A 26,083-nucleotide genomic window follows, 5' to 3' on the forward strand; every position below is an offset into this window, starting at 1 on the left:
ATTTGATGGTGCTGCATTCAAGTGAGGAGCCATCTCTCTTCCACTTCTATCGGCAATGGATTTTCTTGCTAAATTCTTCGCTATTCTTCAAGTGTATGTTTCCTGGGGAGGCTCTGCGGTTGCTGTAGGAGATGAAAGAAGACCTCTTCGCCATCTTTGCCGTCACTAAGACCTTTGACTTGGCTACAAGTCCGAATGCCATGACATCACTCTTACCCATCCACACATGCAATCAGCTGTCAGTCAGTCGGAAGAACTTTGGGTAAATCCATCAATTCATCCTTTTTGATGAGTGGACTGACTCTGCCCATAAACTAGCGACTACACGTTAGTTAAACACTGGATTCGATTAACTGACAGAAGAACTGTCAAGTAAACCTAATCGTGAATACTTGGCCTTGGATTGGTAAACACCAAGAAATCTTAATTAATATGAAGAATGGAAGCCCTAGTTGCATCCTTCAAGATGATCAGGAGCTGGAAGTGGTTAAGTGGGCTTAGATCAGTAATGTCTCCAGCCTCCCCTTTTACTTTCTTACTTTTGATAGATTCACAGTTTTTCTTTTTATTATATGCTTTTCTAGTTTGGACTGTCACTTGTGATTAGTCTTTTATGATCTTAGGCTTCAAAAAGAAATATGTAATGACTGTGATGCTCAAGTACCAAGGTGGCTCCAGAACATTTGATGACCCCAGGGTTAGGCTCCATTCTCACCAATATTTTTTAAGGAAGATGGTGGTGGCTAAAAAGTGTAAATGCCACTCCAGACTCTGCCTACCAAAGAAAGCCTTCACCACGTCATCAGGTTTCTGCTCAGTACCAATGGAATGGAAGTACAGTATGTCAAGGATTGTGGAGGTACTTCCTAACATGTTACATATAAAAAGTAGTTATAGGTAGTCCTTGGTTAACAGCCAATAACCAAAAACTGTTGTTAACAGGAACATCACAGTAAATATGGTAATAAATGGTGTTTACAACACCTTAAGCACTGATAAACTGCTTAAAGGTGCCATTAACTGGTTATCGGTGCTGATAAACTGCTTAACCGATAAATCATTAACTGGGAGAAAATTGCTTACTGACGCTGATAAACCATTACTGGCCCCTAAAATTGCTTACTGATGCTGATAAACTGCTTACCAATGCTGATAAAGAGCTTACAAGCCCAGAAAATCGCTTACTGACACTGATGAACCATTTATTGGTGCCGAAAATCGCTTACCAGTGCCAAAAACCTGATTAACATTTTGTCGTTAGCCAAGCTTCGTAAAACCGAAATGCTGTCAACTGATGCCGCCGGTAAGCAAGGAAAAGGATGCACTATACCTGTAATAATCATGACGCCTCTAGTGTCCAAGCTTAAGTGGCTGGGCAGTTTTTTGAGGGTTCTTAGTTGCATATACTAGATAGAAGTCCAAGAAGATGGAGGCCTTTGTGATGTTATTAAGGTCAAAGGAACTCTGAGTCAAAAATGATTGTGCAGAGCTTTCGGATGACCCATATTAAACAAATCTTGGAATAATGCTGATTAGAACTTCTTTCCTCTTGATAATTGTTGTAGTGGAAGGTGGTAATAGAGTAAAACAACTTAACCATCCCAGGAGTGATGGGTAGATCTTAAAGGTAGAGAGGCTGTTTCACAAGCATATTCTTAAAGCATAAAACCTGAGCTGCAAAGGTAAAATCAAATCAAAGCAAGATTTACCTTAATCACTGCAGATATCATGCATGCTAACATTGACCAGTATTGAAGCTCTTTTATTACACTTACTGTTAGATTGTCTGACTGGCGGTATCACTGATGCGGATGCTTATAAAAGGCTTTAATAGTACTTTAAGGTAGTAAGTTGGCTAATGCACAACCTCCCTACTGAAATACTACCATTATAAAAAATAGGACCTTTCTAAGATTGGCCAGAAAATCAGATATTGGATACTTCTCCATATGTATGGCCCTTCTTTGTCCACATGCACCAGTCTGGAACTCTGCATTCTGGCATCTTTCCTTACTCCTCTGGCAATATGGAATATGCTGCACATTTTCATCATCATAACAAATGCTCAACCATTTATACAGTTAATCCCTGGTATTTGCAGGGGATAGGGACCACAAACACAAGTGAATTCTAGTAGCTAAAATCCACGAATACAGTGTGCTAAGACTGGGTAACAAAATATAACAGTAATACTGTTTGTTGTAAAATTAGGTGCACTACTCAGTGAAACAAAATTAATAAAACTAATTTAGTTCTATGAAAATATTTGAGAAGGTGGTGGAGTAATAGCTTAGTAAAAAAAATTATCAACAATTGTTAGGTTGGATATGCCAAAGAAATCAACTACAGAGGCAGCTGTTATTATAAAACAACTACACAAGAAGTACCATTCAAAGTGGAAGCAATACATAACATTCATTGATTTGGAAAATTTTATAGTGCACAAAGACAAGCAAACAGATGGGCAATACTACTTTAACCAGAAATCTAGAGTATACAATGGCAATTGTCAAAAGAAATTGAAATAAGTTTCTTGTTCAAAGATAGAGCAGAAGGGGGAATAAAAAGTGGCCATGCAGATTCCTTTGGAGAGTTGTAGGAAATCTCTGTACTTTAGCAAAATGTTATTTTCATGATAAAATAAATTTTTGAACATACTCACCTGGTAGTTATATATAGAGATTACGTCCCTGACGTCACGGCAGAATTTCAAAACTCGCGGCAATCGCCGATTGGGTAGTCAGGTGCACCACCTGTGCGCCCTCTACCAGGTACGTAGCACCATACCAACTATTCCTCAGATCTTCCATGCCCATAGTTTCTAGAGGGGAGGAGGGTGGGAATTTAATTATATATAACTACCAGGTGAGTATGTTCAAAAATTTATTTTATCATGAAAATAACATTTTCAAACATCTAACTCACCTGGTAGTTATATATATAGCTGATTAACACCTTTGGTGGAGGGTCAGAAACAGCTATCATCGTTGGAATTGACATAAGTGTTAATAAAAACAACTTACGGGTTCGTACCTGTTAAGGAAGCTGACTTTAATGATATCCTGTCTCATTGTGTCTGCTTTCCTTATGAGGTCCAGCGATCCACCCAGGGGGCTGAAGACCTCTTGGAGACTGTCAACCGGTCAAACCTCTATGTGACTAGACTCCCTACAATACTCTTGTTTTCCGGGCACTACTAAGGAACAAGTTGATCACCTGACTAAAGATCAATGATTGTGGAAGACTGCATCCAGTCTCCACAAACAACCATAACTTTTCAATAGTTCCAAGAGAAGAAAGAGTATTGGATTATGGGTTTTAAGGGGTAGACCCTTTTCCCACTACTGAAAGAGCTGCTACAAACGGACCCAGTGTGTAGCAGTCTTCATACAAAGTTTGCACTTGCGTAAGATAGTGCGACGCAAAAACTGACTTGCTCCTCCAGAATGTTGCGTCCAGGATATTCTGAAGAGATCTATTTTGTTTAAATGCTACCGAGGTTGCTACAGCTCTAACCTCGTGAGTCTTAACTTTAAGTAGCTTCATATCTGCTTCAGTACATGCTGAATGCGCTTCCCTAATTAATTGCCTTATAAAAAAGGATAGCGCATTCTTCGACATTTGCAGAGAGGGTTTCTTGACCGAACACCAAAGCCCTTCTGAAGTGCCACGTATTTGTCTCGTTCTCTCCAAGTAATGCCTCAGAGACCTTACCGGACAAAGAACTCTCTCTACTTCCTCACCCCGTGAGATCCGAGAGGTTATTCGGAATTTCGAATGACTTGGGCCAGGGTTGAGAGGGGCGTTCGTTTTGGCTAGGAATCCCAACTGTAGCGAGCAAATGGCTTTGCCCTGTCTGAAACCTACAGTTTTGCTGAGGCATGGATTTCGCTGACCCTCTTTGCTGTTGCTAGGCTAATCAGGTAAGAGAGTTTTCATGGTGAGGTCCTTAAGGGATGTTTTCCTGTATGGGTTCGAACCTGTCACTCATGAGAAACTTGAGGACTACATCCAAATTCCAAGATGTTGAGGATTGTATTCTTTCCTTAGTTGTCTCGAAGGATCTAAGAAGATCTTGTAGATCCTTATTATCAGATAGATTAAGGTTTCTATGCCTGAAGACAGCTGCTAGCATGCTCCTATAACCCTTGATAGTAGAAGCAGAAAAGGTTACGTCTCTTCTTGAGGTATAGCAGAAAATCTGCTATCTGAGTCACAGAGGTACTGGAAGAGGAAATAGAGTGTCCCTGCACCATCCTCTAAAAGTCTCCCACTTCGATTGGTATACTTAATGGTTGAAGACCTCCTTGCTCTTGCAATTGCACTCGCTGCCTCCCTCGAAAATCCTCTAGCTCTTGTGAGTTTTTCGATAGTCTGAAGGCAGTTAGCTGAAGAGCTTGGAGGTTTTGGTGATACCTTTCCAAGTGGGGCTGTTTGAGTAGATCTACTCTTAACGGAAGGCTTCTTGGGGTGTCCACCATCCATTCCAGTACTTCTGTGAACCATTCTCTTGTCGGCCAGAAGGGTGCCACTAGAGTCATCCTGGTTCCTTCGTGAGCCACAAACTTTTGTAACACTCTGTGTACCACTTTGAATGGGGGAAAGGCGTACACGTCTAGATGTGTCCATTCAGAGAACGCATCTATGTGGATTGCTTCGGGGTCTGGGACTGGAGAACAGTAAGTCTCCATCCGTCTTGTCTGCGCTGTTGCAAAGAGATCTATGCAAGGGCGCCCCCAGATTCGCCATAGACTCTTGCAAACTTCCTGATGGAGAGTCCATTCTGTTGTCAAGACTTGATGTTTTCTGCTTCTCAGGATGTCTGCTCTCACATTCTTTCTCCCTGAATGAAGCGTGTTACTAGAATCACGTTTTTTCCTTTTGTCCAGAGGAGCAGTTCTCTTGCTGCTCTGTATAGAGAGACTGAGTGAGTCCCGCCTTGTTTGCTGATGTAGGCCAACGCCGTTGTGTTGTCGAGTTGACTGTACCACTTTGTTCCGGACTACGCTCTCTAATTCCTTGAGAGCTAGGAAAACTGCAGTCAATTCTTTCAGATTGATGTGGAACTTTACTTGCTCCTTGTTCCAGAAGCCCGAGACTTCTAACTTCCCCAGTGTTGCTCCCCAGCCCGAGTCCGAGGCGTCGGAAAACAACACTAGGTCTGGGTTCCTCTGCTCTAGGGAGAGGCCTTCCTGGAGCTTGACGGGATCGTTCCACCACTGTAGATAGTGTTTCATGTCGTTCGAAACAGGAATACACATTGACTCTAGTGTCTTCTTGTCCCAATGCTGATTTAGATGAAACTGGCAGAGGGCGTAGGTTCAGTCTTCCAAGGAGACAAACTGTTCTAGCGAGGAAAAGGTCCCCAGCAGACTCATCCATTCCCTCGCAGAGCACTTCTGTTTCTTTAGAAGTTTCTTATTTTCTCTAAAGCTTGTTCCGTTCTCAATGTGGACGGAAAAGCCCGAAAAAACCTGACTCTGAATCCTCATTCCCCAAGTACAAGATTTCCTGGATGGGATCAGTTGGGATTTCTGGTGGTTTATCAGAAGGCCTAGGTCTTCTGATAATCGAATTGTTTTCTGAAGATTCTCCAGACAGTTGGCGTAGGAATGGGCTCTGAGGAGCCAATCGTCCAGATACAATGAGGCTCTGATGCGCGCGTCTTGTGTAGCATTGCTGCTACGTTGCTCATAAGTTTTGTGAAAATTTGAGGTGCGGTATTTAGACCGAAACAAAGAGCTCGGAATTGAAATGTTTCTGTCTTGTAAACCAATCTTAGGTACTTTCTGGAGTTTGGGTGGATCGGACGTGAAAATAAGCATCCTGGAGATCCAACGAAACCATCCAGTCGTCTCGTCTGACTGCAGCAAGAACTGATTTCGTTGTCTCCATAGTGAATTTTGTTTTCTTCACGAAAAATTCAGGGAACTCACGTCCAAAATCGGTCTCCATCCGCCCACCGAGTTCTTGGGGTTGGGGACCAGGAATAATCGATTGTAAAACCCCGGAGACTCCAGGTTCTGAACTCTTTCTATTGCTTCCTTCTGAATTAGCATAGAAACCTCTTGTTGTATCGCTAGAGTCTTGGACTCCTCTCTGTACTTGGCTGACAGATCGATCGGTCTTTTCTGCTAAGGGGGGTTTTTCCAGAAAGGGATCTTGTATCCTTCTTTGAGAAGCTGAATAGACCAAGGATCTGCTCCCTTTTTTCTCCCATGTTTGCCAGAAATTTTTGAGTCTGGCTCCTACCACTGTCTGAAGAAGAACTTTGTCAGACTTATTACTTCCTCCTCTGAAGCCTCTTTTCTTGGAGTTTTTTGTAATAGGTCTTGCATTCCCTCTCCTGAGGGATCTACCTCGAAAGGGCCGAGAAACTACGTGGTAGAGGAGTGGTTTCTTTAAGTTTTCTGTCCTGCAAAACTTGACGGAACAACTCTCCTTGCTGCTTTAGTCATCAGATCTTGTGTCGCTTTTTGAGTCAGAGCTGAGGATACTTTCTTTTACCAAACTATTGCGGAAAAAGATGAGTCGAAAGGGGAGCGAAAAGCAGTTCCGCTCTCTGAGTGAGCGTTACTCCACTCGAAAGAAAAGAACAAAATTGGGCCCTTTTCTTCAAGATTCCAGCTGAGAAAAGGGCTGCTAGCTCGTTCGACCCGTCTCGAAGCGCTTTGTCAATGCATGACATAAGGTGAACGAGTTCTTCCGTTTTGGTAGACTTCAAGTTTTTCAATTTCTTTCCCAACGAAACCCAGAGTCCAGTCTAGGAAGTTAAAGACTTCGAAGCTCTAAAAATCCCTTTGAGGAGGTGGTCCATTTCAGAGGAAGACCAAAACACTTTCGTCTTCCCCATGGCCGTCCGACGAGAAGAGTCCACAAGACTAGAGAAGTCCCCATGGGAAAGAAGCTGGACTCCCAAACCTAGGACTTCTCCAGTGTCGTACCAGATGCTGGATTCTGGATTGGAAGCTAATCTGGCCGGAGGAAATGAGAAAAGCTGTTTTTCCCTGGTCTTTCTTAGAGTCCATCCATTCCTTCATTAATTTCAAGGCTCTTTTCGAAGAGCGTGATAATACCATCTTCGTAAAGTCGGATTCTTTAGAAGCCTTCCCTAAAGTGAACTCTGAAGGTGGAGAACGAGGGGCAGCTGGCACAAAACTTTCTGGAAAAAGTTCCGCAAAAACTTTCATAAGCCTTTTAAGATCTGGCTGAGGTTGTAGATCTGTTTGATATTCTTCCTCGGAAACGACTTGCATCTGATCAAAAGGAGAATGGGGGATGTCTTCATTCCTTTCTTCTGATTGAGACACAACTGATGTAGCGATGTCATGTTTGCGTTTGTGCATCCTGCTGTCCAGTTTCTTGATGCCTGGAGTCTTGTCGTCCAGTACCTTGATGCCTGGTGTCCTGCATCCTGTCTCATGACGATTTTCGTCCTGGCGTCTTGCTTCAAGACGTTTTTTGTTTTTTCGTCCTGGCGTCTTGCTTCAAGACGTTTTTCGTCCTTGCGTCTTGCTTCAAGACGTTTTTCGTCCTGGCGTCTTGCTTCAAGACGTTTTTTTCGTCCTGGTGTCTTCCTTCAAGACTTCTTTCGTCCTGGCGTCTTGCTTCAAGACGCTTATCGTCCTGCTGTCTTGCTTCAAGATTGTGTTCATCCTGGCGTCTTGTTTCAAGACGCATATCGTCCTGCTTGTATTGCTTCAAGATGTTTTTCATCCTGGCGTCTTGTTTCAAGACGTTTTTCGTCCTGTCGTCGTGCTTTAAAACGCGTCGTCCTGGCGTTTAACAGTAAGAGTAGCAGGTTGATATGACTGCATAAGAGAGGAGAGTTTCTGCTTAAAATCTTGCAGTACGGAAAACTGTGGAGCTTCTTGCTGCTGGGAACAGACTAGAGAAGTTGCAAAGTCAATCTCTCTCTCTTCATTCTGTTCGTCTTGAGATGAAAGGCCTGAAGAACGCCAATCCGAAGGAGGAGCAGGAGCATGCACTGAAGGCATCCAATCGTCCGATGCTTCCTTTACTCCTACCAAAGACGACGGCCGCCTGTGCGGTATCTTACGTCTTATATTGGTAGGAGAGCAAACATCGGAGACGAAAGGGAAGCGAACAGGAGTTGTAGCACGCACCGAAAGTCTCCCTTCGTCCGATCCTTCCTTACTTCCTGCCAAAGACGACGGCCGCTTGTGCGACATCATGCGTCTTGATTGGCAGGAGAGCAAGCATCGGAATCGAAAGAGAAACGATCCGGAGTTGCAGTTTGCACCGAAGGTTTCCCCCTTTCCAATATTTCCTTGCCTCCTACCAAAGACGATGGTCGCCTGTGCGACGTCTTACGTCTTAATTTGGTAGGAGAGCAAATATCGGAACCTGAAGGGAAGCGCTCGGGGTGCTGCTCCAATGACTACATCCTGGACGCTCTTGACGTATATCGTCCTGGCGTCCAGTATCAAGACGCTCGGCGTCCTGGATTTCCTTTTAATGGGTCTGGATTTAGAAGTCTGACGCCAGCCCCGTCTGGGTACTGCGTCGTCAGAAGACGAAGAAAACACTTTAAACCTCGCCTTTCCTATAGCGAGGGTGAGGGCGTCCTGGGGATCGTCTACAGGTGACGCTCGAGGGGAACGACCGCTCGGGAGCTAAAACCTCTCGCCTCCCTTCGTCGGTCGACTTTCCTTCTCACAGGGGTTGGTGAGCTTGGAAGAGGTCTAGGACTAGGAGCACGACAAGTCCGAGCGGCCGCACCCTCCACTGCACTTGCACTAATTTCACTATTCACTTTAATATCTCTCATATTAGACCATAATTTATCCCTGTCTTGTGCCAGGGATTCTACCCGTTGACCAAGGGCTTGAATGGCCGTCATCATGTCCTGTAATGATGGACTTTTATCTGTTTCTGAAACTGGATTTGGTAATGATACAACAGGAGGAGGATCAATAGGATTATCGAGGGATAGAGAACTATCTATTCCTTGACTGTCTATGGAGGAGCGAGACAAGGTCTTCTTCGCTCTCCTTATCCTATCCTTCTCTAATTTACGCACATAGCGGTAATATTCAATCCATTCAGTCTCAGGCAAGCCCACACATTCATCACATCTATCACCTATCTCACAAACTTTTCCTCTGCATTTACTACAAATAGAATGAGGATCTAAAGAGGATTTAGCAAGTCTAGTCTTGCAACCTTTCACACACATTCTCAAACTTGAAGCAGAATCAGACATGATGAGAAATCAAAAAGAGAGATCAAAAACAAGCAAAGGTCAAACCAACAATATCGAAACGAAATCAAAATCCAATCAAGCGGAAAGCCAAAGCCCAAGTGTACTTCACCAAATAATTACTGCAAAAGACACGGGCTATAACGAGCGAAGTTCCAACGATGTCACCGTAGCGGCGGCAGGGAAGATCTGAGGAATAGTTGGTATGGTGCTACGTACCTGGTAGAGGGCGCACAGGTGGTGCACCTGACTACCCAATCGGCGATTGCCGCGAGTTTTGAAATTCTGCCGTGACGTCAGGGACGTAAGCTATATATATAACTACCAGGTGAGTTAGATGTTTGAAAATGAAACAGATGGGATCACATGATAGTATTAGAATTGCAAAACATATTTGGATAAAGATTTAACATGCCTGAAATGTACAGGAGCAGCATGGGGAGAAAAAAGCACCATGTTGTAGCAATAGTGTTGGCCTTAGAAGAGCTGGAACACTTCTATTGCCTTTGGGACCCAGTGGACATGGAAGCAGGTATTAGGAGGGCAATAAGATAAATAGCAACTATGGGTGAAGTGGAACGAGATTTCTCAACTATTTTTAAATAAACCAATCCTATTATTAAACAGCAAATCCATACATACATTTGTAAGGCCTTTACTTCTCCATGTCACATGGATACTGGCGAAGATTGAGAGATTTTGAAAATATGCAACTTTAACAATGCTAAGTTTCATGGCAGAAGTTCATTGGAAAGCTCAAATTACATATAGCAGTCATAGATAAGGTGTCCAGGGGTTGCAAAATAGACTGATTTTAAAGAAAGAGACAGTTAGGACATATTAGTAGAAGGGCTGAGAAGCTGTTATTTTCCGTTTTGTCTTTTAACTTGTATGGATATTCTGTTCTATGGAAACCTTTCAAGTTGCTTCACTAAGCATATTATTTTATTTTAAATACCGGTTATAATTTTTTATAACTTTTCACATCACCTTGCAGGAAGACCAAAAGTAGATGGAGGTGTCACAGTTGAGAAGGTGGACTAGCTGGCAAGTATAGATGGAATAGGATGAGGAGTCTTAATTTTCCATTAGTCAAATAGACATTTTTCCAAATAAAAAACTTCTTGAGAAGGGCTTGAGCTCTGTCATGTGTTCAGAAGTTTTCCAGTGGTTCAGTATCCCTCCCTAAATGTTTGACCATCTCCATACACAACACATAGTATGACTATACCATTTCTTGACACATCAACCATATACATATACCAAGCCTGAAATCATAAGTACATTTAATAAACTGTAATAGGCACAGACCATAAAGAAGACTATAAGTTCCCTAATAAATTCATGTCTTCGGTAAACAGTGGGATTGATTGAAGATAATTTTTGCTACTACAGTTCGCTTCTTTTTCTTGAAGCTCAAGGACTGAGGTTAATCTCTTGTCTTCCAAGTACTGATGCAGTATATTTTAAGTGATGTATTTGATTTTAGTATGGAACATCAGAACATATATGATAAATTTTGATTCATCTATATAAACCCATTATATTTATCATGAAGTATATAGTTTCATTGTGAATTCCACTTCACTATATACAATATATTTAAAGGGTACTCCTTCAAGCAAGATATGTTTCTGCTCTTTGACTGCCAGAATAGACACTTCTAAAGTACTGTATGCTATATTGTTTGTATCTGTGAAACAAAATAAAGAAGTTTTAATATTATTTATCTCACTGTCTACAGGAAACTTACATTACAAGTATGTTTAAAGGAACGGTTGTCTGTTTAAATGCACTTAGTGTAGATTTTTGAATTTTGCTTAGTTATAAAAAAAACTTTTGAAAACATGAGTTACTGTATAGTACTTTCAACCCAATCAATATATAGTGCATAGCTGGTGAACAACAGCTATAAGTCCCTTTACAATGTTGTCATGGAGGCATTAGGTTTTATAAGCTTTAATTGCAATCTGAAGGCAAGAGCAGTGTAAATTAATATTATTGTTTTTTTTACCTTTCAGAAGGCTTTACTTTGAAGAAGTGCCGTAGACGCTGTGCACGGAAGTCAAAGTTTTTCAGTTTCACTGAATACATAACAAATGTACTTGAAAATTATGAGTTCATACCAATTATGAGTCAAAGTTTTTATGGAAAAGCCGAGAGTTTCACAGTAGAGGAATCCTTTTCAAAAACTAAAAAGGCTTCAGAAAGAGACAGTTGCTTATCCTCAAGTGATAACTGCAGTGTTTCATTAACACTGCAGGAGAGACCTCCAATGTCAAAAGAGTTCATTAGGAATGGTTTGGAAGCCTGTTTTACTGAATATAAGGGCATGTTTTATTTAATTGAACCCTTGACGGGTCTTCAACTAGCCCTGCAACCAGTATTAGAAGCATTAGTATTATTAGACAGAGTAACTTACTTAAAAGAAGCAAAGTTTGAGAAAGTCTGGCTTGAAGAAGTCTTTGATGTTGCTGTCTCACCTAGAAATGTTGCATTAATTGCTGTTAGATGACTGTTACCGTATTTGGTGGCGTATAAGACGGACCCCTATTTTACAAGGATATTGGAAAAAACAATTTTAGTATGTTTCTTCATCCACTTATGTAAAAATATTTTTTAATGATTTTGTAGGGAAAAATGTGAGATTCTGTGCAATATTGTTTGAGTAGTATTGGAATAAAATATGGGCTCTGTATGAAATTTATCATAAATAAACAACGTGCTGTGCTATGGTTTTGTTTACTCCACTCATTGCATACAGCTGACAGGCTAACTACCAATGCATCAGATGCAAATTTTTGAAAATTCGTGACAAGAGACAGATAATTCGGCTTGTTTTCAATACACTTAAATGTACAGTATATGCAGAATATCAATTTACATATACTTATGTGCAATTACACCCAATTGACCCAATACAGTTCAATGTTCTCTTGTTTGTGAGTTTTTTGTGTGTACAGTAGGTATATACTATGGACTAAGAATATTCTTTGAAATCATCCACAACAATGTCCTTTGAATTCTCTGCTTCTCCTAAGGCTTCTGGCAAAAAGCCTAAGCACCAGAGGCCCCTACAGTTGATGACAAATGAGAAAGTAGACAATTGTTAAGAGAGGGCAAAAGTCATAGAGAAGTAGCAGCCCATTACACGTGTCTAAAAGCGGAGTCGCCTGCATCGTGAACTAATATGAACAAGGTAAAATACTTGGGGAGGTCGTTCTTGAAGAACTTCTTGTCGGTCTCTCAACTATCCCACCAACGGACCAGGGTTTTGAATAATTTTGTAGTCTGTACAAATTAAACAGGAAAGCCAGGTAGATGTAGACAGTGGTAAAGGCATGGGCTAAGAATGAAGAAAGGGCCACAAATTTTACCAATACGCTTAATGAGCTCATGCAGCCTTACCATACCACCTTTGTTAACATGTTCAATTACCTCAAGAAGGTGGTGCCTCCCGAAACCCCTGAAGAAGGTGAAGAGGCAACCTCAGAGGAGATGTAATTCCTCTACTTTGCTGTGCAGTCATATCTTCATTGTCATTCATCGGACTGCACATCTAATTCATCATCATCATCATCTATTATCAACATTCACCACCAGTGAGTACCCACATGATTTAATACTATTATTATAATATTAATGTTAGATATACAGTAAATAATATGAAAATGTTATTGTTATGATACAATAAAGTTTGTTCATACTTACCTGGCAGATATATATATAGCTGTATTCTCCGACGTCCGACAGAATTTCAAAACTCCCGGCACACGCAGTGGGCGGCCAGGTGGTTAGTACCCATTCCCGCCGCTGGGAGGCGGATATCAGGAATCATTCCATTTTCTATTCAGACTTTTTCATACCACCCTGTCCCCTGAGGGGAGGTGGGTGGGTACTTTAATTATATATATCTGCCAGGTAAGTATGAACAAACTTTATTGTATCATAACAATAACATTTGTTCATGAAACTTACTGTCAGATATATATATAGCTGAATCCCACCATTGGAGGTGGGAAGGGACAGAATAGAAGGATTTAGGAAACACCTCAAGTGCAGATGATTGACATCTTGATTCCTTACCTGTTAGCATAGCTGACTTCTTGATTACTGTCACCGAAGTCTGCTTTTGCTTTACTAGAGTTGCCAACAAGGTAGTGACCTGTGTAGTTGGTGCGCTCTAGATGATCTGTCAACGGGGGCGTGACCACAATGTGACTAGACCATATTGACCATACTGTGAGGGCAACGAAGCTAAAACCACCACCTGACCTAACCTATCGAAGTTAGTCCCATAACTTCTAGGCTAACGAAAGGGAAAGCGCCTCAAGCGACCAACCCTTCAAAGTTAAAAGCACACCTATCCCTTTTTCTATAGGATAGGATTCGTGCTGCTTCCTGCCTCCAATAATATTTCTACGGATATGTATGGTCCTAGCGACTCGCAGATCTCATATGTCGTCTTCACATCCCGTCGGGAGTGTGAAGCGAACACAGAGTTGCTTCGCTCAAACGTGGCACTCAGGATATATACTGAGTGTCATGCTCTGTTGAAATGCTTCCGAGGCCGCGCCCTCACCTCGTGAGCATTTACTTTAAAAGGTTTCAAATCTTTGTTCAAACATGACGAATGAGCCTCTTAGAAAAGACTCCTTAAAAATAACGCCAGGGCGTTCTTCGACATGGGCAAGTCTGGTCTTTTTACGGAACAACACCGCAGATTGTCCGAATGACCTTGACTTTCTTTAGTTTTATCAAGATAAAACTTGAGAGCCCCGACAGGGCACAGGACTCTCTGTGGCTCTTGCCCAATAATTTGTGCCATCCCCTTGATCTCCAGGCCTCTGGGCCAAGGGTTAGACGGGTTTTTCGTTCTTAGCAAGAACGGAAGGCTTAGAGGACACCGAATTATGTCCTCTAAAGCCAAAACCTCTGATGATGGCTAAAAAAAAAAAACCTCACTAACCCTCATTTCCGTAGCTAGAGTGGTTAGAAAATTAGCCTTTCTGGTCACGTGTATTAAGTTTACAGAAAGGAGAGGTTCGAAATGCTTTGACATCAAGAACTTCAGACTACGTCTAAGTTCCATCAAGATTTCCGCAGACCTCAAAGATCGTGAAGGGCTTTGTTGTTTGACAGATCCGAATCTCTGAGCCTAGAGGCCGTCAACAACATATTTCCGTATTCTACAATCGTTGGGACTGTTAGCTTATCCCATACTTCAGACGGAATGGGAAGGCGGTAAAGTCATTCACAGAGGTCAGAGGAGAGGAACAGTCATTCTTCCTGGCCCTATGTCCAGAAACGGCCCACTCCGATTGGTACACTGCAAAATATGCAGCACTGCTTTGCTTTGGCAATGAGACTTGCAATTAATCTTGAAGATCCTCTCGCTTCTTGACAGTCTGAACGCATTCAGACTCAGATCGGAGAGATTTTAGGTACCTCTCGAAGTGAGGCTGTTAGAGTAGACCGATTCTCTCGGGAAGGGTCCTTGGAAAGTGCTCTCTGAAGGACGTGACCTCTGTGAATCCAGCCTCTCGAAGGCCAACATGGGGCGATCAGCGTCTTTCTCACTCCCTCTGACGCCAGCGATTATCTTATTACATTTCCTAAGCTTTTGAATAGGGAAAAGGGCTAACCAACTATCCCCATTCCATACTATAGGATGGCGTCCTATTGCTAACCACGCGAACATCGGATCCGAGAATAAGTGAAGGGCGCAACGTAGAAGGAAGCTTCTTCGTCTTCAATATTGCAAAATCTACGAAAGGACGTCCCCAAAGTCTCCACAACTCTCGACATACTTCTAAGCGAGGATTACTCAAAAGTCAAACGTCAGTAGTTGCTGCCGTCGATCGAGAAGATCCGCACGGACGTGCAATCGTGTAACGAACCTCTTAAGGATCGTTACGTTCCGTGCCTATGCCGATAACCATCTCTCTTTTCTTGGGATATGAGAGAGCTGCGGAATTATCTGAGATGATTTGGACCACTCGACCCAAAACCTCACTCTTCGAGGAACTGGAGAGCCAACCAAATTGCTTCCAATTCTTTTAGATTATGTGCCAGGACCTCTGTCCGGATGCCTGGCTCCCTCTCATTATCACCTGAGTGATCCTTAACCCATTGAGAGACGTTTAGAATTATCTCTAGATCTTTGATGTTATTTCAGTTCTCCTGTAGGAAAAACTGTAGAGGTCTGAATTGCAGTCTATTCAGGGAAACAAGCTTCTCCAGCGAGGAAATGGTCCCCAGCAGACTCATCCATTCCCTCACTAAGCATGCTTCCTTCCCTAATAAGGCTGCGCTTTGCATAAGCAGGAGAGCATTATTATAGTGCTATGCTGCGGTAGACTCGTACAGAATTTCTGTTACAGTGCGGTAAGCAGCGCCGAACATGTCTAAGAGATATCTCTGTTGAAAATTTCTTAGCAAAAGGAAGTCGTTTATTCATGATTACCAGAAATCCCCTCAACCCGAGGCGAAAGTCATGATTGTAGGGCAGAGATACGGTTCGTAAATCAATCCCGCGGGAGAGAGAGACGTAACCGACTGAGCAGTACAACGAGCTACCTAACACTGAGTTGGTGACAGTGTGAGACACTGTGACAGTTACAGGCAGCAGCTTATGTTCACCTTCTCGCAGTCTTATGCCGAGTTGCCAGCTATTCTATTCATCTAAGGAATAGATTTTTCCATTATTTGAACAGAAACTCTCAAGTTGGCATATCTAAGCGAAACAGAATTCGCTAATACAGAAGCTGATTTTGTGTTGTCGTAACATTACGCTTAATTAACCAAATGTTAAATCGGAAACTCTGGAAAGTTGCCGGGAGTACCGATTAAATATATGCGTCATCCACAATGACAGCAACCTCTCGTTTCGCACTATTCTGCCTGAGTTACCAGCTACTCTCTTCTACGAAGGAAATAGGTTCGTTTACTATTATCGATCATAAGAAAATTCTCAAGCAGGCATATTTAAGCGAAACATAATTCGCTACATGCAGAAGCTGAGTTGGTGTTGTTGTAACAATACCTTCAAGCATTGTCCCTTACACCGGAACTCCTGGAAGTTTGCAGAAGTACCGATTAAATACACTTAAATAACAGTCCTTTCGGTTGCCATCTGTAGAGGTAACCACGATATGCGTCGTATGACTTGAACTTTACATTAGTAATATGACGCGAAGTTAAAATACCTAAGTATTGCAGTCACTTGAACATATAATTCTCTACTACATTCTTTCCTCGACGAGGAAGAGAGAGAATGGAAATCGACTGTCTTCATTCTCTTTGCCAAGAAAAGGAATAATATTATTCAAATGGAAATCCTCAAGTGAGAACCGAAGATCGAAAAGGAAAGTTCAAGCTTCTTATGATATTTGACATAAGACTTCATGGACGTAGTCTATAAGTCTTTTTCCTGGATGAGCCTCTGACTAAAGAATGAGAGCTCTTTCGAAATTTTGTTACTTATCCGCTTATGCGATAAAATGTTATTAAGAACTTTGTCAATGAGAAACTAACCCAATTGCATGACGGAAAGTAATCCAGGAATTCGAGCATATAGCCTTCCCGATTCCCGCAGAAATCGAGGAAGGGGTAGGATTCCTGATTAGAGACTGGGCTTACGACAGGAAGGACCTTAATGTTCCCCTTCGGCAGCGCAATCCCGAAAGCAGACGAGGCGTTTTATGACACCGAAATCTGCTTACAGTTTTCCTGGAATTCATCAAGTGATGGATTCTCTTGAACGCTCCCTTCGTAGAAAGAGAAGTAGACATCTTGACGAGACCAAACTCCTTCCTTTACTTCGACGACGCCCTCTTGAAGAGCGTTCTTGCAGGAATCCTGCCGAACGTCTTGATGCGTAGGACGCCTATCGTTTCTGAAGAACGTCCTGGCAAGTGCTCTAACCGAGCGTCATGACGTGTAGGATGCCGAGCGTCTTCAAAAGGCGTCCGCGATAGCGTCCTGGCGAGCGTCCTCGCTAGCGTCCTGGCGAGCGTCCAGATGTGTAAGACATCGAGCGTCTTCCAAAAAGCTTATCAATGTTTATGACGTCGAGCGTCTTCTGAAAGGCCACCCGAAAAGCGTCCTGAGGAGCCGCACACTGCTCCTGAAGTGTGAGAGCCCTATAGGAAGACGTAAGGCTATCGTCTCCAAGACGGCCTTAAAGACTTTCGTTACCTTCTAACAAAGACGGTGGCCGCCTGTGCAACATTTTGCGTCTTAGTAATGCAAATGAACATATCCAGACACGCGCTCAAAAAAAGGAACGCCGAGCGTTCCGAAAGGCATCGTCGCGAGGTGCTTGCCGAACGTCCTGATTGCATTCTTTGAGCGTCTTGAAGAGCGTCCGGAATAGAAGAGCGACGAACCTCAAGGGAAGCGTCATAGTGAATGACGTGCGTCAACACGAGTAACTTGAGAGGCTTCCTGGCGAGGGGAGAGCCGCTCATGAAACGCGAGCGTCCTAAGCATAAGTACGGTGATCGTCATCAGGACGAGTCTTCAGGACGTTCGCCACTCTTGACAAAAACGACGGCCGGCTGTGCGACATCTTGCGTCTTTGTCACGCTCATCGACACTGCAGAAGGGCATTTAAAAGGACGCCTGTGTGTTATTGGTATGAGGAATTCTTTGCCCTTCTCCTGTCGAAAACTAGGATAGTCTGTCCAGTGTCATCTCTGTCCGCTGACAGAGCGTCCTTAGGGACGAGTAAGATGCGTCTTGGCGAGCTGTTTGACTATGCAAATCAGCTTGCCGGACGTCAATCTTATGAGCTTGAACAATATCCCGTTTCGTAGTAAAGCGAACGTCACATAACGTATACATAACGCCATGAGGGGAGGAGGAAACCTTAGCCGATGACAAATAAGACCTCCTTGGAGCGTCCACCAAATTGGCGAAATCTCCTTGAGAAGAAGACGGTGCTTTCAATCCTGCTTCTTCTCCTGTTTCGTACCAGATCCCAGCTCTCCCTTTCAGTCTAGATGGAGGAAGTGCAAACGAAGTCTTCCTCTCGATAGAGCGTTGAATGTCTCGAAAGGCGTCCTTGTGAGGGTCCTGCCTTAAGGACATTTTTAATCTCTTGACCAAGACGACAGCCGCCTGTGCGACATTTTGCGTCTTTGTCACGCTTATCGATATTAAGTCAAGCCGAAGGGACGCCAGATCGATGTGGGTTCCCCGTAACCCTCCTTCGGCTTTCGACATGCCCTCTCCCTAGTCCTGGGAGTCCGACAGAGGTCCAGGCCTAGAGGCGTTATGGGGCGGATCTGACGTTCCCTCCTGACGAGAGAGAGGACGTGAAGCGTCCTCTTCTCTAAAGCTTCTTAGAGGGCGCGAGTCCTTCCGAGAGCTCCAACCTTGCGGGGAGGACGCCTCGGAGGACGAGAAGCAATCTTTCATGATTCGTGCACGTGCACGATCTTTGGCAGCCTTATCCTGCCGAAGGGACGCCAGATCGGTGGGGGGGGTTCCCGTAACCCTCCTTCGGTTTTCAACTTGCCCCCTCCCTGGTCCTGGGAGTCCGACAGAGGTTTAGACCTAGAGGCGTTATAGGACCGATCTGACGCCCCCTCCACAACACTAGGGGCAAAATCAACATCACTACACTCACAACACTGATTGGAGAGCGAGCACTTTTTCAAGCTTACTTGATGTAATCCACAATAATAGAAAGGGCATTACTTCTCACAGAACTTCCTCTAGGCCCGTAAGCCATACCACAGGGTTAGGCAAAATAAAGTCTACTGGAGGTTAGTAGGTTCATTATCCTAACTTCTGTTACTGTGGAGGAAGACCTCCTGATTCTATCACGCTCTAATTTGCGTACATACGAATCATACGTCTCTTTCGGAATCAGTCAACATTACACTAATTACATTGATCTCTCAACAAAGAAAACATGTAAACGTCATGTATACTAAACGAGTGTCTACCGAAGGTTTCGGTAGCCTCCCCTTACCCGTTGCAGACAACAAAATCTGAAACTAGGCTACCTAGATTCAGACATCATATGCAATGAAAAATTTTAATTAATTTATGATAGCGTATGCCTAGCCACAAATCCAAGTCCAATCATTCAAAAAAATAAGTAGATACTTAAGCGGCTAATGAAGTTTCAAAATCCTAGGCGGAGGTAGTGGAAACAGGTGTTTTCACTACCGCGACAGAGAAAAATCTGAATAGAAAATGGGAATGATTCCTGATATCCGCCTCCCAGCGGCGGGAATGGGTACTAACCACCTGGCCGCCCACTGCGTGTGCCGGGAGTTTTGAAATTCTGTCGGACGTCGGAGAATACAGCTATATATATATCTGACAGGTAAGTTTCATGAACAAAATACAGAATACTATTGATTTGCGAAAAAATTCGCATCTGCGAATAGTGGAACCCACAAATATTCTTATAGATATATTCCACAGAAAAACCCGCGGATGAGACAGTCTTCCCATTGAATAATTTTTAGATATATTCCACAGAAAAATCAGTGAAGAGTCCGCGAATCTTGAGAATGTGAATACCAGAGGTCCACTGTATCCTTTTAATACATTTCTTAAAAACAATAAACAGAGTCTAGTCTGCAGCATCACAAGATGGGTGATACAATATGTACTTGATAGTTTAATTCATGGTGAGGGAACACAAGTGTAAAAAATAAAAAATTTACTGAACTCTTAGTATGTATGCTGTCGTTTTCATATTACTGTTTCAACATCTCGTAAATGTGATGCAAACATGTATCTACAATTCCAATAAGTAGATTGGAGAATCTTGGAGAGTGACAAATAATGCATTTAAACACCAAAGAAGTGGCGACTGCCCTAATCTCATGGGCTTTAACCTTAAATGTGGGTACAAGTTCCTCCTGAATATCCTTTTGTGCCTCAAATATATCTCTCAAGAAAAAGGATGGCACATTCTTGGACACAGGGAGTGAGGAGGTCTTCACTAAACACCATAGGTTATGAGATCAACCTCTGACCTTCTTAGTCCTCTCAGGGTAACATTTCAGCACTCAACGTACAGAGAACTCTCTTCTGATCTGTCGGCCCGAGGATACTTGTCAGGTTCTTGATAGCGCAAGAACAAGACCAGGGATTGGACAGGGTTTCATTCTTAGCTTCTTTTGGTGGTAGCAAAGTGATTAAAATCTTCCTTGTCAGGTTCCTCAAAGACAAGGAGTGAAGGGGCTCAAAAGGAGGACCTGAAAGCCAAAAAAGGATGAAGTCTAGATTCCATGACACTGTAGTTGTCTTAACTTGCTTTGAAGAATCAAATGACTTAAGTTGCAAATATCCCGATTCTCCTCTAAAGTCAGGCCTGTATGCCTAAACACATTGTTCAACATAGCTTTATAATCCTTTATGGTTGAAGTTGCTGGGCCCTTAGAAGACCTTAGGGAGAGTAAAAAGTCCACTATCTCTGTCAGAGTTGTCTTAGAAGACAAGATGTCATGTCCTCAGCACCAGCTGTGAAAGACTGCCCACTTAACCAGGTATACGCTGGAGGAGGATTGCCATCTACAACTGGCAATAGCTTCTGCAGCTGCTCTTGATAACCCTTTTGCTCTGACAAACTTCTTGACAGTCTGAAGCCTGTCAGGGCAAGAGTGAACAAACCTCGGTGAAATCGACAGAAGTGCAGTAGCTTGAGTACAACTTGACACTGGAAGTAGCCTGGGTCTATTAGTAACCTGAAAAGATCCAGGAATCACTCCTTCTGTGGCCAAAATGGAGCTATTAGGGCCATGGAAACATAGTTGTGAGACTGGAACTTGTTGGCCACTTCCCTCACCATGCTGAAAGGATAGAAGGCATACTACACATTCAGACTGGACAAGTCCTGGATAACTGCATTCTTTACCCAAGCCACAGGGTCTGGAACAGGAGAAGCAGAAAAAGGGAAGACGGTGATTCCTCAACGTGGCAAACAGGTCTATCAACAGTTTTTCCTATCGTTTCCATGGGTCAGTGCATAACTGTGTATTCAGTGCCCACTCCATCGGTGGAAACTGTTAGCAGCGACTTAATTCATCCGCTAGGATGTTCAATCTACTTTGAATAAAGAAAGTAATGATCTGTGTATGGTTGGTTTGAGCCCAAACAAGAAGCTCCTTGGCCACTTCACAAAGGGAGGATGAATGGGTGCTTCCCTGTTTCTTTAAGTAGGCCAGGGCTGTCATGTTGGAGTGTACAACGATGGTCTTGTCGTACATCACTGATGCAAAATGTTGAGGGGCCAGATGTACTGCTTTAATTCCTTGACATTGATATGGAGCCTCCTCTCCTCTTGCAACCAAGTCCCTGCAACTTCCAATTCCTGAAGATGTGGCCCCTATCCCAGATTTGATGCATCTAAGAACAGGGTGAGATATGGGCTCAAAGGGGGCAGCAACTTCCCGATCGAAAATCTCCCTTCTACGAGCCACCACCGAAGGTCCTCCTTGATTTTGGTAATGATCGGGAAGACTAAAGAGTCTAGGAGTTTTTCCTGCACCAACTGGCCTTTAGGATGAACTGAAGGGGTCTTGAGTGAAGTCTTCCAAGGTCCGAACTTCTCAATGGATGGGATAGTGCCCAGGAGACTCATCCATTGGTTGGAGAGCAGGATGGGAGAGCAATAAATTTCTGTACTGTTTGGTGCCAAGAAAGTATTCTCTTCTTGGACAGAAAAACCTGAAAACCCAGTCAATCTTTATCCCAAAGTAAAGAATCGAATGACTCAGGACTAACTGCGATTTTAGGAAGCTGATTAACAGGCCCAGCTCCTGGGCTAGTCGAGGAGTTTTCTGAAGGTCGTCTGTGCAATGAATCCTTGAGGGGGAACGTTGGAGCCAGTCATTGAGAGAGGGGCAAATATTTAAGCCCATCCAATACAGCCACTTTACTAAGGGGGTGAGAGCAACGGTAAAAACTTGAGGGGGCTGTGGAGAGGCCAAAGCACACAGCCTAAATTGGTAGACCCTGTCCTGGAATACAAACCTTAGACTTCCTTAAATTTGAATGTACAGGAATGTCGAAGTATGAGTCTTGCATATCGACCGTCACCATCCAATATCCTTGAAGGATGGGGGAAAGGACTATCTGGCTTGTTTCCATCCTGAATTTTGATGTCTGCATGAAGCAATTCTGGGTACTGATATCCAGGAGAGGTCTTCAACCCCCCCAATGACTTCGGGGCTACAAAAATGACATTTTAGAAAGTAAAATGTATTTTTCCCTAACCACACAAATCTGGAGTCTTTACGTAGCATAGATTGCAGCTCAGCTGAAACTATTCAGCCACCTGTGTTGCTATGCAGCAGGAAACGCCTTTCACTCGCAAGAGATGGTCGATAACCTCCGGTTGTGAAGGCACAGGGACTGCACTACCTGATAGTACTGTTCTAATTAAGGCTGCACTTCCTGATGGTACTGTTTAACACAGCAGTTTGTACCATGGAGGAATCTCTCTCGGGCCATTTGGTATCCTGACCTTCTAGCTCTGCTCTCTGAGGCAGAGCTAGAAGGTCAGGATACCAAATGGTAGCCATTTGGGAACCACCAGACTCATCCTGAGATTCGATGTGATCAGGACTCTGCTGGTCACCTTGTGAATCAGACAAAATGAAGGGAAGGCGTAAATGTCAAGGTTGCCTTACGGGTGCTGGAATGCATCCTGGCACAACAGAACAGAAAACCTGAAGTTTTCTGTTGTGCCAGGTGGCGAACAGATCTATGACTGGATGCCCCCCATGTCAAACAACCCCTAAGTGATGACTGGGTGAAAGGATCACTCTGTCCCTATCATCTGATTCTGGCAACTGAGCTTGTCTGCCACTACATTCCTCTTGCCTGGAACATATCTGGCCAACAGCACCACCAAGTGAGCTACCGCCCACTCATACAGCTGCACTGTCAACTGGTGAAGCAGGGGAGATACGAGACTCCCTTGTTTGACATATGCCACTGCCGTGGTGTTATTGCTCATCAACTCCACAGAGTGCCCCATCACTCTGCCCCGAAATTCTTGGAGAGCCAGAAAGGATGCTTGAGCTCTGGGACATTGGTGTGGAGGTGTCTCTTGTGTTGGTTCCATACCCCTTAAGTCAGCAACTCCTCCAATTGTGTGCCCCATCCCTCAGCCAATGCAGCCATGTACAGAAGCATGACGAGAGAGGGAGTATGTATGCAAGGATAGTACTCCTATTATGAGGTTCCTGTCGTCCAGCTACATCTAAATCCTCTTTCACTTCCTCGGATAGGGCCATGAGAGAGGACTGAGGATCTCTAGACTAGAACCAATACTCCTTCATTCTCCAATGGACAAGGACTGCAGGTGACCATTGACAACTTGCCATTGCCGAGCTGGCTGCTCCCATTGAGACAGAACAGCTGTGCTGCCTTCCTGAACCTGCTGATGCGCAATAATCTGAGAGGAAGACTCTTGGTGCTACCATGTCTATCAGCATGCCCAGGTACTTTATCCTTTGATTGGGGATGAGATTCGACTTCTCAAGGTTCACCAGTCCCTAGATCATTGCAAAACTCAAGGAGTCAATCTCTGTCCTGAAGCAACTGTGAGCGAGAACTTGCCAGGAATAGCCAATCATCAAGATACCTCAACAGACGCATCCCATGTGAATGAGCCCAAGCTACATCTAAATCCTCTTTCACTTCCTCAGATAGGGGCATGAGAGAAGATTGAGGATCTCTAGACTTGAACCATTACTCCTTCATTCTCCAATGGACAAGGACTGCAGGTGACCGTTGACAACTTGCCATTGCCAAGCTGGCTGCTCCCATTGAGACAGAACAGCTGCACTGCCTTCCTGAACCTGCTGATGCAATAATCTGAGAGGAAGACTCTTGGTGCTACCATGTCTATCAGCATGCCCAGGTACTTTATCCTGATTGGGGATGAGATTCGACTTCTCAAGGTTCATCACAATCCCTAGATCGTTGCAAAACTCAAGGAGTCAATCCCTGTCCTGAAGCAACTGTGAGCGAGAACTCGCCAGTAATAGCCAATCTTCAAAATACCTCAACGGACGCATCCCGTGTGAATGGGCCCAAGCTGACACTAGGGAGAACACTTGTGTGAACACCTGAGGAGTGGTTGAGAGCCCGAAATAGAGTGCCCTACACTGATACAGCATCTCCTCAAGGATAAAGCAAGGGTACTTGCAGGATTCATTTATGGGTATTTGAAAATACGTATCCTTCAGATCAACTGTAAGCATGAAGTCACTCACTGATGGAGGCGAGCATGGAACGTGCCATCTCCATCATGAACCGAGTCAGTTCAAGGGAGATAGGTCTATGACCAGTCTCCATACCTCCAAAAGCTTGCTCTACGAGAAAAAGACGGCTGTAAAAGCCTGGAGACCAATCCAACACAACTTCAACAGCAGCCTTCACCAGCATGGCTTCCACTTCTTCCTTGAGTGCAATATCCTTCAGCAAACTGGGAACAGAAGTCAGGAAATGGACCGCGTTGTCGGTGAGGGGATCCCGAGACTCGAAGAGGAGTAGATATCCCTCCTGAGGAACATCTACTACCCAGGTCTCAGCTCCATGTCATTGGCATGTTGTCCAATGGTTCGACGGGCACCTGCCACCAGTGCCAACAACTGGAGGGGAACGCTGCCCCTAGCGTTTCCCCTTCTTTTTCCCTTGGGCCCTTTATCTGATGGAAAAGAGGACTGAAAAGGCCATGACTGAGCAAAGGAAGAAGAAGGCTGGGTTTCCTGTAGGTGACCTTCAAATACTGGGATTTCTTAGGGGCTGAGGAAGAGCAAGCCTTACCTGAAGATCAAGCCACAGTGACACACGAAGACCCAGAGGTCTTGCTCACTGCCTTGTGAACAAGGCAATCATTATCCTGTCCACTGCAGCATCCATCAACTCTCTAGGAGAGGGAGTGGGGAAACCCAGCAATGGTCCGTTCTTTAAGGTCAATGCCGACTCAGGAGACGCAGACCTAGACAGTCGAGTTAGGACAGCATCCCTCCTCTTTAGTACTAGGTTTGCCCACAGGTTTGCCATCTGGTAAGCCAGGTAGGAGATAGCCCTACCTCCAGACTGGCACAGTCTCGCAAAGCAGAATCCTCCCCAGGTAGCAGCCACTTGGGATTACTGTGAATGACCACAGATCTAACCACGAGACTGCCTGGAGAGCTGCCATGGCAGTAGCCTCCAGACTCGCAAACAAGGACCACAGCAGCCCCATCGATACCTTGGGTTCCTTCTTGGGTCCCCAAAAGGATTCTAAGCATGACGGACGATCCACAGAGAAGGCCATGGGCCCTTTCCCCTCCAAGATCATTGTGCTGAAAAATCAGCGCGATGATCTCTGCAAAGGTCTTCTGTTTCTCCAGGGTGTCCGCCTCCTGAGAAAGAGTACCCTCGAGTCCTTCCAAGGTGCAGTCCTCCAAATCTATTCTAGCAGGAGAGAGATACCCAACAGACCCTTGTGATCCATCCTGAACTACTTGGCTATACGACCCGATCGATCCTAAAACCGAAACAGGGCCATAGGCCTTCATAGACAAACTCTGAGGAGAAGACTCCAGAGTTCTCCCCGATTACATCACACTTCCTTGTAAAACCCCAAAAAGTTGATGAGACAGGTGAGGAGAATCGGGTACTCTCACCTGTTGTAAGCAGGTTGAGACATACTCGGGACCAGTTGATTCCTTTAATGTACATGAGTTGATTACAGATCAAGGGATGAGCGGGAACTGACTTGTCTTTTCCCGAACCCCGTACAAAGAGATACACATAACAGGGAAAACATATCGTACCTCAAATGGAACATTCCTACACCTGTCCTGCTGGCAGAACCAGTAGGAGAGGCGA

The 26,083-nt window shown here is 44.0% G+C and overlaps 2 protein-coding genes across 9 annotated transcripts in view; one reads left to right on the top strand and one right to left on the bottom strand.

The window, feature by feature from the left end:
* LOC135221910 (uncharacterized) overlaps positions 1-11,840 on the top strand; it is a 210,092-nt gene extending 198,252 nt beyond the window's left edge. For all 6 annotated transcript variants that reach the window (XM_064259919.1, XM_064259918.1, XM_064259921.1 and 3 more), the window contains one exon: positions 11,245-11,840. In XM_064259919.1, the coding sequence (XP_064115989.1) occupies positions 11,245-11,738 (494 nt within the window). In that variant the 3' untranslated portion in view covers positions 11,739-11,840. The remainder of the gene's footprint in view (positions 1-11,244) is intronic.
* The window catches only part of LOC135221912 (uncharacterized), a 114,204-nt gene that overhangs the window by 33,479 nt on the left and 54,642 nt on the right, over positions 1-26,083 (bottom strand). For all 3 annotated transcript variants that reach the window (XR_010316121.1, XM_064259928.1, XM_064259927.1), the window contains one exon: positions 10,214-10,491. Coding sequence is in view for 2 of the 3 variants with exons in the window: in XM_064259928.1 (XP_064115998.1) it covers positions 10,449-10,491 (43 nt within the window). In the remaining variant the exon portion in view is untranslated. The remainder of the gene's footprint in view (positions 1-10,213; positions 10,492-26,083) is intronic.

Source organism: Macrobrachium nipponense, chromosome 3, assembly GCF_015104395.2.
Source record: "Macrobrachium nipponense isolate FS-2020 chromosome 3, ASM1510439v2, whole genome shotgun sequence".
Lineage (NCBI taxonomy): Eukaryota > Metazoa > Arthropoda > Malacostraca > Decapoda > Palaemonidae > Macrobrachium > Macrobrachium nipponense.